Source organism: Brienomyrus brachyistius, chromosome 22 (assembly GCF_023856365.1).
Source record: "Brienomyrus brachyistius isolate T26 chromosome 22, BBRACH_0.4, whole genome shotgun sequence".
NCBI classification, from domain to species: domain Eukaryota; kingdom Metazoa; phylum Chordata; class Actinopteri; order Osteoglossiformes; family Mormyridae; genus Brienomyrus; species Brienomyrus brachyistius.
The window spans coordinates 4,167,605-4,186,502 of NC_064554.1; the positions used below are offsets into that span (position 1 = coordinate 4,167,605).

The 18,898-nt window shown below is 41.8% G+C and overlaps 3 protein-coding genes across 3 annotated transcripts; 1 reads left to right on the forward strand and 2 right to left on the reverse strand.

Moving 5' to 3' along the window:
• Positions 1–2,800: 2,800 nt before the first annotated feature.
• LOC125718425 (meteorin-like protein) lies at positions 2,801–5,686 on the reverse strand. Its single transcript, XM_048992278.1, has 3 exons — positions 5,242–5,686; positions 5,032–5,091; positions 2,801–3,921 (listed from the first exon to the last, which is right to left on the reverse strand). Exons 1-3 carry the CDS (start codon positions 5,684–5,686, stop codon positions 3,602–3,604), a joined length of 825 nt encoding a protein of 274 aa, XP_048848235.1. The 3' UTR covers positions 2,801–3,601.
• A 2,699-nt stretch (positions 5,687–8,385) lies between these two features.
• On the forward strand, positions 8,386–10,334 carry c22h17orf67 (chromosome 22 C17orf67 homolog). The gene is made up of 4 exons (XM_048991448.1): positions 8,386–8,522; positions 9,586–9,686; positions 9,805–9,933; positions 10,093–10,334. Exons 1-3 carry the CDS (start codon positions 8,468–8,470, stop codon positions 9,919–9,921), a joined length of 273 nt encoding a protein of 90 aa, XP_048847405.1. The 5' UTR covers positions 8,386–8,467; the 3' UTR covers positions 9,922–9,933; positions 10,093–10,334.
• Positions 10,335–13,032: 2,698 nt separating this feature from the next.
• On the reverse strand, positions 13,033–16,698 carry LOC125718047 (chromobox protein homolog 8-like). Its single transcript, XM_048991529.1, has 5 exons — positions 16,353–16,698; positions 16,197–16,240; positions 15,873–15,938; positions 15,647–15,713; positions 13,033–15,290 (listed from the first exon to the last, which is right to left on the reverse strand). Exons 1-5 carry the CDS (start codon positions 16,482–16,484, stop codon positions 14,448–14,450), a joined length of 1,152 nt encoding a protein of 383 aa, XP_048847486.1. The 5' UTR covers positions 16,485–16,698; the 3' UTR covers positions 13,033–14,447.
• Between the last annotated feature and the right edge of the window lie 2,200 nt (positions 16,699–18,898).

The window sequence follows — 18,898 nt, forward strand, 5'->3', positions numbered from 1 at the left end:
GAGAAGATATCCGATTTACCTTTGTGTGTCTGCATGGTTTTGCTGCTCCCTGAGCTGAAAGGAGGCGCCGCGCTGTAGGTGTCACGCTGTTCCACATTGTGCGGCGGCACAGCAGTGGTCCACGTGGGAAAGCGACCCGGGCGCCGTTTAACCCAATTACCCGGCGCCCGTGGACTCCAGCCTGCACACATGGAGCCAGAGACCCGCCCGGGACTCCTGGTCAGTTCCCAGAGAGCCTGCTGTTCCGCGGTCAGGGGTAAATCAGATTTTGTGGCGAGAAGCAGTTTCCAATTCAGAATTTTCGCTAAGAAATCTTTGGTAGACATTTGCATAGACGTAGTTGTGAGAGAGATCAAATTATTTACAATGGTCAGAACTGAATAGAACGATTAATTACTTCAGCAGCTAACCCTTATAAAACCAGACTTGCTTTTGTCAAGCTATGTCTGGATATAACTTTTTGTAGTATAGAACTCATCAGATTGTTTTATCTCTTTATATAGAAAATCTCCTAAACTATATGTACACTATATGGACAAAAGTATGGGGACGCGACCATTTCACCTACAGGAACTTTTATGACATCAATATGGGTATCAATATGGAGTTGGTTTCCCCTTTGCAGCTATAAGAGCTGCCACTCTTCTATGAAGGCTTTCCGCAAGATTTTGGAGTGTGTCTGTGATGTTGGCACTGATGTTGGACGTGAAGGCTTGGCTCACAATCTCCACTCTAGTTCATCCAGAAGGAGTTCAGTGGGGTTGAGGTCAGGGCTATGGGCCAGTCAAGTTCCTCCACAGCAAACTCACCCAACCTTGTCTTTATGGACATTGCTTTGTGGACTGGGGTACAGTCATGTAACTGCAGTTACTGAGTAAACATGAGCTTTGGCAACTTTTACGCACTCAGCACTCAGTTGACTGCCCTTGTTTACTTTACGTGGCCTAACACTTTGTGGCTGAGTTTCTGTTGTTCCTAAACGATTCTACTTTGCAATAATACCTCTTACAATTGACCTTGGAATATCTAGAAGTTTGGAAATTGCTGACTTATTGCAATATTCCACTTATTAAGGTGGAATCCTATGACTGTGCCACGCTTGAATTCACGCTTCAGAATGACCCATTTTTTTTTAGTTTTTAGACCTGATTGCATGACTAGGGGCTTGATTTTGTACACCTGTGGTAATGGGTCTGAATGAAGCAGTTGAATTCAATTAAGTGGTGCGTTCCAGTACTTTTATCCGTATAGTGTATGTTGCTGCCATGGATGTACATATGATATCACACCATGACCTGATACCGGATCAGCAGCTGTGAGCAGATGAGTGCATGGATATACAGATGCCAGCAAGCAGATGGGTTCAATGGGTTTGTGTTGCAGGGGTCACCATTATTGTTGTTGATTTTTATGTATTTATCAGTCGCTTTTATTCAAAGCCACATATAACGGAGAAAACAGGGCCAGTCTGGAGCAACTGGAGTTAAGGGTCTCGACGATGCCATCACTCTGCAGACCAGGGGATGTGAACCAACAACCTTCTGATCACAGACACAGTGTCCCGTCTCGCAGAACCACACAATGGCCTATTGCTGCTGTCGTCAATGAGGGAAATCACCATAATTTATAATTGATACGAGCTGCTTTTAAATAAATTAACCCCGTATATTACCCTGGTGAAAGGTGGAATTACTGTATCCAAACATTGCCAGTCTTCCATGCATTTCAAATATATCAGGTTATCCCCACGACCCACTCCTGGATCCGCAGACCTCATTGCCGACGTAATAATGGCAAATGTTGTGGAATCTTTATATTTCAGTCAATAGAACCAAAGTGTGCTGTTAGGTGACTTTAAAGTATTTGCTCTGCACAGCAGCGAAATGCCGAGAGTGACTAAGGCGCCCCTACACATTCACAAGCCCCCCCCCCCCCCCCCGCCCCCGGGTGACAGCGACCTGAACAATGATCATTATGTTGGCCGAGGACTTGTCACCGCTGGTCCATTGTGTGGCACCCATTCACCTCGCTGTCATTTACACTTTCATTGGCAGCTATTTAGTCCCAATAAAAAGTTCAAGACAGCAATTTGTGAATCCTGCTCAGCCAAGTAGAAGTGTGGAGAAGCAGGGAAAGAAAGAGCAGTTTTAAAAGTCAATTAATTGTGCTCTTTTGGGGGAGTCTCCAGTGGACGACCCCAAAGACTCTGGGCCCCGGGGCCCTCACATCTGCCCGAAGCTCTTTCCCAGGCCACACTCCTGGGGCTGCGTCAAGCTGAAGAATGGTCTGATTCAGCCTTCTTGTCGCCCTTTCCACCACAAACACATTTGTATATCATTTTACGGTACAGCTATTCCATTTACATAAGATAGTGAGCTATAATGGACCGCAGTCCTAAACAGGGCATCTCAAAAGACCACGCTGAACAGCACATTTTATACAGCTTTCTCTTCAGTAACTGCTCCATTATATACTGAAGCAGAGATTGGGCCTCATCTTCCATTAGACCCTTTTTTCGCACCAAATACATCACAGGACACAAAGGCTTCACGCTTTGAATTGAAGGCCTTGTTACCGATGGCGCTGTGCACAGATGTCTGCTGAATTCATCGGCTCATCGTACAGCCAGTGGCTGCAGGGCCTGGTTCAGCGAAATGTTTCTGCTGTGGTACTAATTTAATTGTCAACAAAATAATGGAACGTTTCCCCTGCCACCAAGCACTGCATCGCAAACTGGTGGCTTTCCATTACAAAGCATGTGAGCCGTTCCCCAACCCATTAACCAGGCATGTGCAGCCGTTTCAAAAAACAATCATAAATTATTTAACTCGTTCAGGACACCAGATTTTTGGATTATACGTTCAGTACACAGTTGCAATGGGTAAAACGGTAAAAAAAAAAAGAATACGTTAAAAGCATGACCAGAGAATTTCACATTTAAATTTACATTTTAAGTAAATTCATAGATGAATTTAAAGTGTAATGATAATGAAGACAAAGCAATGTGTACATACACCTCCTTTCCTACATTCTGTACAAAATTTAATCTAATATTCTTTCATAATTCATACCCTGCATATACCAACTTTAAACTAACATTAACATGGCAATTATTTCGCGATTAAGCTACAAAACAAAATCCTGTAATGAAAAGACAATTCAAGTGAATTAAAATGATATTATCCCTGAAACAACCGACATCCATCCATCCATCCTCTCTGCTGCTAATTGAGTACAGCATCAAGGTGGATCCAGAGCCTATCCCAGAATGCACAGGGTAGAAGGCAGGGGGACACCATAGATGGGATGCCTGCCAATCACAGACAGCTGACTGGCATGTCAGCAAAACTCATCTGAGAATCAAGAGCCACATGCAGCCATGCTGCTGTTCCACAAAAAAAGCAGCATTATGACGAGCAGCAGGTGGCGCTTTTGTTTCAACCAACCAGTTGAGCATAAAGAGTCACAGTCCCCCTGAAGAGTCTGGGCAGTTTGTTCGCAGTGTAGACGGCGGGGGAAACCTCCTGTGGCATCAGGGATGGGAATTCCCCAACCTGGAGTGACTGCAGGTGTTCATGTGGGGGCCCAGGAGCAGCAGGGGTCAGTCCACAGCAAACTCACAGTGGTTCTGCCCTGTCCGCAGAGCGGCCCGGTACACAGACAGAAAGTCCTTGTAACGTGGGGCACAGCCCAGCCAGGCCTCGCCGAAATGCTCCGCGCCGGTGAACAGGAAATGCCCCCTTCCCGCCTTCACCTGGCAGCGCCGCAGGGTGAGCATGCTACCGCGCCACGGCCCGGTCCCGCCAGCCTGCCTCTCGAACACACTGCTGCGCTGCCGGAACACCTGCACCACCGAAACCTCCACCAGCGACATCTGCCTGCGAGCATCATGGGATACGTTGCTGATGGAGCCTCGCACCACTAAAAGGAAAGACGAGGAGAAATCGTATTAATACTGATATTATTATGGAAGTCATAGGCATGATCGTGTGGGTAGTGCCCCCCCCCCCCACCTCCAGGGCTCAGGGTTCGAATCTGAGCCCTGCTGTGTCTGCGTGGAGGTTGCATGTTCCGTTCATTCATGTTGTGCTTTCATCCTCTATTTTTCTTCCCAAAGTCCAAAGACGTGCATTTTAATGAGTTAGATCTCCATCCAGGGTATCCCCCTGCCTCGTGCCAAGATTTGTATAAGTAAAATTTCAATATTTTATACAATATTCTTTTTTCAGCTGCATCTCTGGGGAGTCTGCAGACTATAGCAAGCAGCACAGGGCACGTGTCAGGGGACCCCCACCCCCTAGGCGGGTTGCCAGTTTATAATTTATAATTATACTGTTATATTGAAATAAAGCGTAATGAATCGACAAAGAGACTCATGGGAAATGGAGTCCCAGACGAAAGCCGTCATAAGCCCCTCGCCCGGAGAGCCCCCCCCCCACCCGTGTTAAGCGTTTACACTTTCATTAAGCCGCTTCCCAAAAAGACAGCACTGCCCATTTATAGGATCAGCGCGGGGGAGTCAGGCTGCAGGCCAAATGGCTTCATGGGGGTCCTTACTTTCTGCCCCGCTGGCGCTGTGAGCCCGCCATTGTGCACCCGCCCCCAAATCTGTGAGTGCTCACTGCTGCAGTGGGGGGGGGGGGGGCTTTCTGGACAGCAGCCCCCCTCCGCCCATCCCCCGCGTGGGGCTCTTTTGTTACTTTAATTAGTCCTTGTGGGACACAGCCTGGATGAGGAAACTGTTCAGCGGGGGCACTGACTGGGGCTTCATGAACATGACCACGGTGTGAAGTAACTGCTCTTACTGCCCCCCCCCCCTCCACCTTAACAAGCACTGAGTGAATTAATGACAATATCATATTACTAGTTTCCTGGATACCTTGTAGCTCTAGGACATAATTAACTGTTTTTTTCTTATTTACTTATCTCCCTACCCTTTACCTACGGGAAAAATAAAATCAATGTATTAAATTTTGCAATCGCGCCAAATAAATGTGTAATCGTAACTGCCGATAGTTCTTGGCATCCTACCGAAATCACTGCTGCAGACGGCAAAGAGGAGCTCCGTGTCGTTGCACGGCCGGCATTCAGCTGCAAAAATAAGTAAGCAAAAAATAAGCAAACAAACAAAACTGCAGATATTATAACATCCCATCAAAACACAGTTGCACGGCGCTCAAAAAAGAGCTTCGTCTCCTGCACAGCAGAACACTTTAGCTCTGATCTTCCACCGGCTCTTACCCTGCACCATAGTGGCGGGGAACCCGTGCGCGGTGCTCCTATTGCTCAGCAGTTCGTATCGGAAACCCACGGTGCGGCGGCCGATGTCCCTCTGGAGGGTCGCTTGGAGGAATATGGCCGGTTTCTGCGGTCCGTCCGCGCGAAAGCAGTACACCTGCTCCGGCCTCCCGCCCTCAGTCACCAGCAGGTGCAGCTCCCCCGCACGCTCGATATACACGCTTGCGCCGCAGAACCCCCCGAAGGGCTTAATGCAGACGGTGCTGTGGCGTGCGGAGGACAGATTGGGCTCCAGCACGACCCGCAATGCCTGATTGGGGTACACCCACTCCACGGCGCCCTCAGTACAGCGTAAGCGCACCTGCTGCACGGTGCGCGACTGGGGATCCCGAAGTAATCCACTGCGGCGAGAGCAGACAATGTTAGTGTCAGGGAGAGTCACCTCCATTCGTATTGATGTGGAGTTTAACTGAAAGACGCTAAATTCAATATGAAATCTTGCTATGAAATATATGTGGATTCACGCCTGTAGCCTACCACTTTCTAAGAACCATTATAACATTTATTTTTCTTAAAAAAAAAAAATCTGGAAATATTTAGTTTATATATTAACCCCTCAATCAAAGTTCATTTATTAGTTTATTAGTTCTGATTAATTTTTCGATTCAATTTCAGTAGGCTATGCGTAATCTCTTACTTCAATCTGGCAAATAAATAAATCGGACGCTAGAAAAACTAATTAAATGTTCTGATATTTCATCAAACATTCTACTGAAAATATGAAGATACGCGTAATTGATTAGAAATTTGCAAAACAAAATTATATATAAATAAATTATATATAGAAATATTTGCAAAAAATATATATAAATATATTTAATATATAAATAAATTATACATACATAAGCCTACATTTACAGCTACATATATATCATATAACCTATGAACCTATAGAAATTCTTCGCGAGCTTAATCTACGATTAATAGTGGGTACTTGCATGAAAAAAGAATACGAACAGGATTTTTGTTAAATTGTGAAAATAAAGCAACTTAAAAACAAATCAGAAAAAACACCAAAAAACTTGGCAATGATGCCTTACCTTCCTCTCCAGTTGCACAAATCCGCGGCGCATGCTGACAAACAGCCAGACAGACAGTGCAGAAAGAACAGCCAAACATGTTGTTCTCCCCTGGGTGACATTACAGCAGCCACCGATTGCAATGCACACGCACACTGTAAAAATCAGTTGGAGGACAAAACATAACCAAGGAGATTATCGTTACCCGGTGCGTTTGCAAGTATAACACTTACCAATACTGATACCGCACAAACGCGCGTGGACATTTCAGTTGTTTCTGCTTGCTCAAATCAGCCAATAGCTTTCCTTTAGTTGACTGATTATTGATGTCCAGATTCAATAGAAGGATGTGCGAGAGAGAGAGAGAGAGAGAGAGAGAGAGAGAGAGAGAGAGAGAACTGAACTGAGGTGGACACTGATGAATTTAACCAAATGGTATTATAAAGGATCGCTTTTACCAGGCCGGCTGATTTTGGTATCCAGTGAAAGAAAGAGGCAATGAGAAAGAAGGAATTCAACTTTTATGAATTTATTCATTTGTTTATCATTTAAGTACTCATTATAATAATTACGAGGGAGAGAGAAAATGTAGAAATAAACTCATTCGAACAATCAAGTTTTAACGCAGTTTTAATTAAATATGAGAGGTTACGTATCTCCCGCCGTTTTTTGCTGTTTAGTGTAATTAAACATTTGTGTGTGATATGTAATTTATTTGGTTTAATTTAACCATTAATCTATCTTCCAATTATACTTATCCAACACAGGGCCTCGGTCTTTTTTAAAAAACTTCTATGAAAAGAAAAATGATTAGAAATTTCTAAAAATGTTGGAATTCTAAATATCTATTGAAAATGAATAAGAAACTTCGCACTATATATACATATATATGCCAAATGGCACGTGGTTTTGTCACACAAATAAACTTGGATTATAAAGCTCTTTTGAATGTAAAGCCTTCACCTTCCACGAGAACTAATGATGTCATCGAATCATTCTAGGCTGAAGTGGGTTGCAAGGTATTGGACGGGTGCTGAATAGCGGTGCGAGGTGGACGCATGCATATTGATAAGTGCTGATACGGCCGTTAGTGCTGAAACCTGGAAGAGGGCGCAGATCTTTCATTATGTATGAACAACTTCCATATATCAATTTAGAAAATTTTGGCTTTTTGACACTCATTCTGAACGTGGAGTATCTCTCACAAAGGGACCGTGGAATTGAAATTTTGCCGCGAAGAGGTGACAATGTGGCCGCTCTCTTGGGCGCTAAGCACCCGGTCAAGGCAGCGCGCTATTGTGTTCCAGGCTTTGAAGGGACAATTCGATCAAGTCTCCGAACCATCTGTTACCTTAGGGTAGGGGCAGACGCACATTACACACAGCTGCACAAAGTACGAATGTTTCTATTGTCCTATGACTTAAATGCATCATAATTTAGGCTGCGTGTATAGTGTTGCTTCGACAAAATGTGAGCACATTTTGAAAGCACATTTGTTGAATACTTCTTTACAAACATTACAACACATCTAAAGCAAAGTAATTCATAATGCTAACATAAATAGGAACGTCAAAGATTATTAAAGACTTATTAAAATATACAATTAGTAAAATATATTAAACTGAACGTGCCTTAAATAATTCGAACAAAATTAAATATTTAATTTCCGAATTATGTCTTGACTAATTCGAATAATTGTAACGTATAGCACATATTTACCATGTACGGGTTTTTAATGCGAAACGGTAAAAAGTTTACGAGTAAGTTTCACACGCCATCTAGTGAGTAGTTTGCGAAATATAGTCCGTCCATAAATCAATCGTTTTTCATTACCACTTATTCAATGTGGAATCACTTTAAATGATTTATACCCATGCCGCAAGATTTATTTGCTATAATTAATGGTAATGTGTTTAAATTTATCGTATATGTAAAACAAATAGCTCAAAATTTCACTGAAAACACCTTAATATGCTCTTTAAAACACATTTTTTGTAAAGGCGAAAGCTGTGGTGTGACCATACGGGCGTGTCGCACCCACTTGCTATGTGACGTAAAAGGGGCTCAGTGACGTTAGAAGCGAATGTACCCTTTTGCCTCGGGCAGGCACCGTCATTCCCCGGATTAAGAAGAACGGAAAGGAAACAAAAATGAAGAAACTCGTCGCGATTTTAATGTGTTTGACCCTTTTCACCGCCCTCGTAGGTAAGACCATTAAGTTACTCTCTTAAATAGGCATATCATGGGTACAAAGACAGCAAAAGCGAAGTCTTCATTACTTTTACAGCAGTGAAAAGAAAAAAAATACCTTGCAGATTAATTTTATTTTTTGGCTAAAACTAGCAATGTGTTTCCAATGTAATAAATTATACATACAATTTATACACGGAACCAAGAAATTATACACTCCTTGGCTCCAGGACACACTGCAATTTTCTCACTGGAACAAACTGATTGGAGAACATGTTGAATGCCAGTGTTAATAGCGACAGGTATATCACCCTCATAGGCAGTACGCTATGATGTGCACAACACATCCTGTCGTATCAGTGTGCATCATGAGATTTGCAGTGGTGCGTCAGAATCTGAACAGGACAGGCAGCTAACACAAAATTTCTTATACATAAGAAGAAGAACTATTTGCAGTCAAGGAGTGTCGATTGTTAAATTTAAAAGTCAGAAAGGAGACTTTGTGTGTTTATCGTTGTAAATATAGGTATTTCCTGGGTACACAGAGGTACCAGCTATGAAGCATTGGGTCAGTTTCTCTGTTTTCAGCTACATGACCCTGACAATCCGCACTGTTGCCACGTCGCTAAGCCATCGCAGCAGATCCCAGGGCGTCTGAGAGACTGGTGTTTTAAGTCACGTGATCCCAGGTCCCCACATGGGGGTGTGTGTTGTGGGGCGGGAGGGGAGTCAGGGGGAATGAATGAGCACTTTGTTAAGTCATGAGAAAAACAGATTTCAGATAGAAATGTATGCTTTGACTCCCTGGAAAGGATTCGACCAATGAGAAAACTGTAAAGTCCGGTACGGGTTAAAAGAATCAGCACACTAACTGAATGAATCAAATCATTTATAGCCTTAGCGGCAAATTGTCCTGCCCTCCACTTTCAGAAGCTGCTTGTCAAAAACATCTAAGTAAAAGATTGCGTTGTTACGTTCTCCCAAAGTCCATCAACACTGCCCTCCTGAAGGTAGGCAAACAGGCTGAAGTTGCCAAAGGAGTGTGACAATCTCGCGACAGGTGTTTCTGTGTTGCTAGGTGCCACACCAGTCATCAAAGAGAGCTTTGCCAAGCAACTTCTCCGCAGCAAAAGGCAGGAGCGACCGAGGAAGGCAGGCTTTCCCGATGAGCCAATGAGGGTGAGGCCTGTGGGTGACAAACGCCCACGACACACTGCTCCAAAATAATTCAGCATAGTCATGTGACCTGTCACATGGTTTGTAAAGACCAGCTCCATCACTGTCTCTCTCCTTCCAGGAGCACATGCTGTACCTTCAGCAGCTGGACCAGAGAGCCCAAGAGACCAACCTGGAGAACTGGCTCAATCCCCACTGCTACCCTCGCTGCGATCGTAACTACGGCTACCCTGTCTAGCCTCTTTCCATGGTACCCACCTCACCACCGAAATGCTCCAAGCATGTCGTCCCTGGGCACTCAAAAAACTGTAATCTGTCACTGCTCCCCCTGCTGGCACGGTGCATGATGGCAGTGACCACACTGTGAACACTAAAGCTCTGTGGTCTGACCGGTTCTTTCTGCTTGCAGGACGGACGGACACTCAGCAGGCTGTGGACAATGGAACAAAGTTGAAAGCAAGAAGTGGGATTCGTTTTATGTGTATTTTGCTTGCATCACAATATGCTAATGCATGTAGGGCTTACATGAAACAAAAATTCTGCAGGCTAACTGAAGCACAGAAATTGCATATCGTCTATATCTTGCTTTTGTTGCATGCTTTACCACATTATACCGTACAGTATTAAATAAAGAGCATATATTCACCATTACCTAATATCAGATATCCTATTTTCTAAGTTTCGTGTTTGACGATGTTGTTTAACCTCTTGGGTGGAGTGGTGTATCGGTGATTAGCATTGTTCCCTCACATCACAGGGATTAGATGCACTCATTTTGGCTCTGTTCTGTGTGTGTAAAGCCTGCACGATCACAATGCATTGTGCGAGTCTCCTCACATAGTGAAATGACATACAATCACGCTCATTAGCGTCTCTGCAACGCCGGTTTTGTATGAGTGCATGTGCCCTGCACTGGAAGGCCATCCCATGCATGATATTACCCAGCCGCGTGCCTTTATATACTGCATAGCATAGGCTCCAGGCCCCCTGCAGACTCTGCTCAGAATTCCGGTTGGGAGATAGATGGGAATGTTTAAATGTGTAGTTTTTTCCCCCCTTCATTTCATATTGCCATTAATGGGGATTCGAGCCGCTTTATCTTCAAAATTGCAAAATTTGAATCATAAAAGTCTTGGGACTTTAAAAATGAAGGCTGCATAGCAAAATGCAGAAGCAATAGAGATACAAAGCACGGTGTACTAAATCTGGAAAACAGCAGGGGGCGCTAGAAAATGCTCTCCAGACACACGGTGAACGGGAAAACACCTAAACTTTCTGCTGAAAAACTGGAAATCCTATTTAACGCTCAGAATCGCTTGCCAACTGTACTTTTTTTCACGCCCAGACTGATACAGTTAACATTTTAGTTATTTTTTATAATTTTGCATTAGCAATGTTAGGAAATCAGATGTAGGCTACCTGAAAAACAAAGTTGTGAACAATTTTGACTTCTACGTGACGATCCTCCGTCGAATTACACATTAACCGAAGTGATGTGTGCTGGAAATCTTAATAATGATGAATCCTAAACAGAAACTACTTCGTGGTCAACATTAAATTGTAAACAAATTATTATTATATTGCTTCGTTTTTCTACGAAAAGACATTCAAAGTTGATACACAGTCATAAATTGAGAAGGTTCGGGCAAGGTTAAATTGGTATATGCTTTAGGTGAAACCCGAAATATTCTCAGTCCCTGGCCATGGTAATTTCCATTAAGTTTGAAAAATATTACACATTGAACAGTTAGGCCCTATTTAGACTATTAGTACTATGTATAGGTCGACTAACGAGACCCGCGTGATATTCGATTGAAGTATCCCAAAGCTGCCGGGATTTGGGTTTGCCCTCTGAACCTGAACGCGGATTAGATCCCGCTTAGATTCGGAGATGCACGTTTCCGGGAAATATTGTAAGCCAATAATCATATATATCTTCCGAGCTGGTATACTGCCTATAGGCATTAGAAAGCATGTATATAATGCGAAGAAATTAAAATAGATTTTGTACATTAGAAACACAATACACGATCAACATGCAAATGGAAGTCTATGGAAATAGACTGTAACAACATCGATATTTATTCTAAATAACAAGAAAATTGTTTCACCTGTCTGAGAGCAATACACTAAAAGTCAATAGGCAGCCTTCGTTTCTGTTCTTCGGGTTAAATTGAATTAAACCTTTGGTGTCACGTGGTTCTGAACGCTAAGAGAAAATGTACCATCCAGTTCAATAAAATAATAGCTGTAAAGCTAACTGCTACGTCAGTTTTCGTCGGATTGCAGATTATTTCCTTTTCCGATAAAACAAATGTGATTAAAGCTTTAATCGTGCAATGAAACGGCGCAGTGAACAAGACACTGGATTCTGGATTTTACTTCGTCGTTGGAAGTTGAGAGACAGCTCTATATTGCACGTGTTTCTGACACCACCGGTATACTCACAAAACAAGATATTTCCAGTCTATGAGAGTCTGTTATGATTTTGTTTGTCGGTATTTTCGGCGTCAGCCCCGCAGATATAGGTCTGTTACATTTTTAATCGCGTGTAGTCGACATTAGTTGCGGATGCAGTTCTGGTAGACTACAGATTTCACTCTTTAGCCGGAATTAGATTTTACGTCAGTAAACCATATTATTCCTTAGTTCTGCTCATCTGCTTTGAAATACTTGATTATTCACAATCCTTATTTTACAAGTTCTGATATAGGTAGTCCCGAGGACGACATGATTAGTGCGCAGTATTTTAAAGAGACAATCGGACAGATAATTAGAAATTATGTACATTTTGCAGGGCAGTAATCATATATTTCTTTTAAATAGTATTAGGCCTACTATACATTTAAAAAAACAAATGTAAAGAGCTGTCCACCAGCTAAAAGGGGAATCGCACTTGTAAGTCAAACTCGAATAACGACGGAAAATCCCAAATGGACACCCAAATTAACGTTATTTCGCTTGGCCTCTTACTTGTGGATTTACAATAATCAATTTCTTCCCGGTGTTTTCGCCATAATACGGTAATCCATGTTTTTTAGAATATTATCTGCGTAATCCATGTAATTAATTGGATATTTTAATGGAATTACAAAACGGCTGTATTTCTGTTCAAAATCAATGTCGTTTCCGATGTTTACACCTCCACATCCATCAAATTATTTCTGACTTTGTGATATTAAATCTATAGCCCGAGAAAAACACAATGAAAGTTTTACGAGAAAATATTTATCAAATATTTTATTAAATCCTGTAATTATAAAAACTTAGAATGCTTAACAGTACCCGCCTCGGTCAACACAAAAACCAGCCACCTATTTTCACCGATATAAAAAGAACAAGACTGCCGTCTGTTTCGTCAACTTTATTTTAATATCAGGAAAACCGAAATACCATTATACACCGTAATTGTTAAATTATTAATGTTTTAAGTGCAGTGAGTCGAGCAGGAAATACAACCATCCAACGCCATGATACGTGTGTTAGAAATAGGGCTTACGGACAAAAATCATAAGCAAAACGGAGTAAGAAATCTATTAATATGTTCAATAGAAAAACCATGAGTACCAAAGGCCGTAAAATGTAATTGGTGATATGTAAACAAGTCCAGGAATCTGTCATTATGACATACTTGGATGGAGGAAAAATACCAAAAACTGGGGTCAACTTATATGTCCTTTATAGCAAATGTTAATTTTAAAAGAATTAATCAAATCAAATCAAAATTTTCAACTATCTAATTTATCGGTCACCATCGATCCAAACGGCTATATAAATTTACGACCAACCCAGACTCAATAAAAATACTAAATATTAACAGCTATTTCGCGACATAACTCGATAAGATTCCAGCGTGCTATCAATTCGTCGAATAATCTGTCAGAAGTTAGTATTAAGACAGCAGGAGGGCGAGCTATAGACGTAAGCCGTCAGTTTCTCTCACGATCTCACTACAATTACATTAATACATCCATCTTTAGTAACTACTTTGTACATTGGGGTCAGATACGGCGACCTTTACGTTTTCCCGGGAGGATCAAGGCAGCCAGTTTTCAGGTAACTGGCAACATACTAAGACTGTAGCACGAATACTGTCATAGTCTTGTCAGCTGTTAGTACCACATTTTTGGCAACTGCTTCCACCCATCCTAGTGTGGATTATTATTACTTCCGCAACGGTTCGCACAAGAAAATTGTCTGCCCGAATATTTGCTGCGAAATGCACCGCGAACGATTGTGACAGGCATATTCGAACAGATGAATACTTATCGGAAACAAGGCGATTTTAGTTCTCTCAAAATGAAATCATTGCAATGGCCCTTTGGTGCTTACATGTACAAAAACAGTGAGTTATGAGAAGCGCCTTGTAAGCAAATATGTAAATGGTGTGGAGAGGTTGGAGTTCAGTATAACCTACTAATTGCAAGTCAAAATATATATTTAAACAACTTATATTGCTACAGTGGATAAAACGTTCTTTGCGCACACTTACAGTTTCGCACATCGCTAAAAGAGTAAGGTACATGCAACCCTACAACGAAAAACCGGTATTCGCAGTACATTTCGCCTAGGTATGGACATTTAATTTGGTCATTTAATTAAATACATGTCCTACATTTACATATTTAAATTCACATAACTCGCGCTGCGTCTGTACACTTATACAAAATTAATTCCAAATGACACATCACTTCGAAATAATTACTCTGTAGAAGTTTTTCTCTCTTTTTTTTTTAAAACAATAATCAAAATAGATTACATCAGTCATCTTTTATCTTTAAAGAAACCTTTGTCTGTGCTGCTCTCCTTAATGGTCACAGTCAAAAAGTTGGCAGTGACATCCGTCACCACCACCTTCTCCACCTTGGTGGGACAGGGACTCCAGCATTCTTCCACAGCCGCCTCAAAAACCCTGGATACGGGAGATTTGGTGCCGGGGTCCGGCAGCTCACTTTCTGAAGGGCTGTTGGGTTCATATAAATTATTTTTCGACAGGTGCTTCAGTCTTGGCTGCTGTGTGGGAATGGCACCTGTGCACTCTTTAGTCCTGCAGGCTGGCAGGTGGAAACCCCCTTTATGGGAAGTGACCTCGGAGCAGTATTTAAACATGCTGCCGCTCGGTACCGCTGCTGCTTGCGTTTGAGGATAACCAGAATCCCTTTGGAGTCTCCGATTTAACTGGAGACCATGCAGCTCTGACTTCTGCCCTTCAGGAACACTGTGCTTTCCTACTTTGGCCGGGTTATACGCCATCTGCTCCTCCATTCTATTCCTCTTGGCAGGCACCGGCGACGCGCTGCTGTCAGGACCCTCCACGAACCGTAACTTGGGTTTTCGTCCCCTCTTCTTTGGGACAGCAACGAATCCCTCCGCAAGCGGTCTAGGCGATCCAGAGGTGCGATGTCCCCTGTCCGGTTCCGGAGGTCTGACCCGGACACTCTCCCCTCGGTTGACAGTGCTTGGGGGGAATATCGTCGGCACGACGGTCCGTAAACCCTCGCGAGCTCGCGGGGTAATGATGGGTTCTGGGACCGGGAATGAAACCCGGATGCCTCGAGCCATATCGCTCCTGAATTCATAGGTTTTGGCTTGAGCTTTAGCCTGAGCCTAAGAGAGCAACAAAACAGAAATGTTTACATTTATTAGCCATTCAATGCACAGATTTTGTAACTAACAGTACCCATTATTTTAAAAATAAAGTAAATATTAACAATATTTACTTTTTCCGGGACTGGGTGACTTGCACTCAGACCAGTAGCTCATAAACAATTCAGAGGTTTGACTGTACTTTAAACAAAAAACAAAATATGACAAAACGTCTAACATATTTCAGGACATCATGACTGTCCCTCCTAAAACAGCCGTCAAACTGCAGAAAAGGGCGGAATTTCAGAAATGCATCTGCAATAAACGTCAGACAGATGCAGCCCCCGAACAGGGCAAGTCGTCGCCAGTTGGCTCACCTTCAGCAGAAATGTCTCCGGTTTAGGTCCTCTTTTCTTTGGCCCGAACAGTTCCCTCTCTCGCTCCCTGTATATGACATGTTCCGCATCATAAATATTAGAAATCAGCGGAACTGTTCGCGCGTCGCTGCATGCGCGGCCAAATCAATTAAACATCGTGCTCGGCGCGCGCACATATAGCGGCGTTTCCTCCCAGCTCCACCAAGGCCTGCTGCGATCGCCTCACCTCTCCTTGAAAGCTGCTAAAAGACGCTCATCCAGGATGTTTTCCTCAGGTTCCCAGGTGCTATACCTACATAAAAACAAGAAGATGGCACGCATCACTTAGTATTAGCAGCCACCGCGTTTTGCGTCATCGCCCGGGGAAGAAAAAAACCGTAGCTAGCTTCCCGGCTAGCGGATACATATTCAGATGGCTACCCTGTTAGCTAGCTCTACCCTATAGCCAAACCTTTACGTAGCACATTGCTGGCAAGAAATCATACAACCCCCGGTTTAACAGCTTCTTAAGCGTGCAAATAAAACGATACAGGCTGCTGCTCTTACTCACTTTTGAGACCAACCTTTCCATTTCACCAGGTACTCCATTCGCCCCTGTGTGATTAGGAGAGAAAATACTTTTGAGAAACCGAAATGTCATATAATCGCTGTGTAAACAAATGGCTAGCATTCAGGCCAAAGGCACATTAGCGGAAGGTTTACGTACCCTCCTAATTCTGCGTTTTATGATGGATTCGGCAGCAAAAACTCTCTCTCCCACAGCCGACAGCTCCATGTTTACTTCAATCTCGCTTATATTTTTTCTCTCCACATTCACGGCTAAGTCCAGGCAGACCATAATACTCAATTTTCAGCCTAAACGTCATCACTTTTTTCCAGCGTTGCTATGGAACTACTGTCGGTGGTACGGTTTTAGCGAAGCTGATTGGCTGGGATCTTGCTACGTGACCGAAGCTGCTCGGCGAGAAGGAGGAGTTAAAGTGCGAGCGCTTTCAATCAAAGGGAAGTGACGCCTTGATCGAACAAACATGCATGCAATAGAGATGAAAAAATATTAATACGTGTTTATTGTTCACAGTTTGCAATTAGCGTGAAATTTTCCTTATATTACAGAAACTTAAAATCTGTTTTTTTATGTGCATTATTTGTATCTTGATTGGTATTTAGCTATAGACTGAGTAAAAGTTGAATCAAGAGGCAATTCAAAAGTACCAAATACCAAATACTTGACAGTTCTGTCTAGACACAGGTTAATAAAACAAAGAATGGAGTTTGGTAAATATATAACAACCAAATAGCTATGCAGGCTTCTTGAACTAAAATAACTGGGACTTTTGGACAGAACAAACATCTAGATAAACATTTTCTTGCGTAACCCTGAGCTGTTTCTCCTACGCGCATCTAGTTTGTCATTAAGTCTGGACAGAAGATAGCGGTGTTTCTCACTTACGTGATGCTGGAAGGCAGCCAAGATTTGAGTTTTTACGGGAGTAGATCAGAGCAGAAAACAAAGTTCGCATTATTATTGCCTAGAAACATATTAACAGAACAAACTTTTCAAAATACACATTTTTCCTTTCAATGCGATTGATACGGTTACATAATTCAGGCGAAATATAATTTGTCGCAATTTATTGGATTGGCAAATCACCAAAACAGAATGCGGTATAGTTGTCTGCGGTCGCAACGTCATTTATTATAAGCAAAAATGCTTTGCGCCATAATAGTTTACAGAATGCACAAAGTGTAGTCTATTACAAATACCGATAATACCGAGAACAATTCTTAAATATAGACAGATATTTACTTTATAAAAGGACAGATAAAACCAGGATTTCTTAGTAATTATAAATAATTTGTTTAAATAATACATCTAATCTAAACATGTGGATGGCTCAGAATGTTGATATACTGAAACAATCACATAGCATATAGACCGCAAAATAATGTCAAATTATTATAGACCTATATTTAAAGGGTTAAAATCGTGTGTTCGACCACTTCCAAACCGAAGAAACGCTAAAACATACTTTGCCGATTGTTGAAATTTCAGCCTGATAAATGGAAATAATTTAGAAATTTGCGGTCTAAATGAATTCTCCCTAAATTGAATTGACTTTGCGTCTTAAGTTATATGAATTGGCTATATTAGTCACTTTTATGCGTTTTCTCAATCTGTCTGTACTGACATTTAAAACCGTACTATATTTATAAGGAAAGCTACCCATTTTCTAAGTCCAATTTTATTTATTCGTCTATGAATATATTTAAAACGACAACTAAGGGTCTCTTTTCTTTTATTAACCGCCTTATTGTTAAATGTAGTGTTAATTAAAATGAAGGGACATTGGCGTAATGAGTCCAATAAATGCGGTTATTAAATTTAAATCACGTGTGTTAATCGAATTTTAAATAAATGATTTTTCGTTTATTTTCCGAAAATTCTGCACAAAAATAACTTTCCATTTAAAATGTTACATGCGGTGTTTAGTTTTAGGCGTGTGACATTTTTGCATTAGCAGCTTAATGCTTTCCATTTCCAAATTAAGCGTCTTCAACATAATTTCAAAAGGGAGAATGAAAAAATGAAACTGCACACATTTACATAATTATTTAGAAAACACGATCGACTTGGGCGGTACATGATCATAACTGAGAACTTCACGGTTTCGTGAATGTTAAAATATAAATTATTTAAAACACCAGAGAAAAATGCTGTTCCAGATTCCAGTGTCTTTTACTTACATGGCTAAATCGTTATTTATTGTTACTTTTATTTTCGTTGTTGTTATTTTGTTATTTATCCACTTATATAACTGTATATAACTGTACTGTCGTATATCTATATGTGGACTACAAAATTTAAATTAGGACAGAGTCAGAGGGGTAAACCATGTAATTGTTCTCCGTTTCTCCCTGGATACATACAGACTCACCTCTGACGGCCTGACAGGGCCCTTACGATAACACGCAGTTACATAATTACAGATTAGCAGGGAGAACATGAAATATGTTTTATTTCACCTCAGCACGACATTGCATAACTCCTGCAAGTGACCTAAAGTAAAATACAGCTACTGGTAATTATCTTTAAATGCTTGAGAACTCAATTATATAAATACGGTGCCAGATTAGACGATTATGCGACGTGAAATGTTATTATACGACGACAAAGTAAATGATAGGTCGGCAGGCCAGACGGATCAGAAAACTGGAAACATTTCAGGACATGCAACATACCACAGTAGAAGA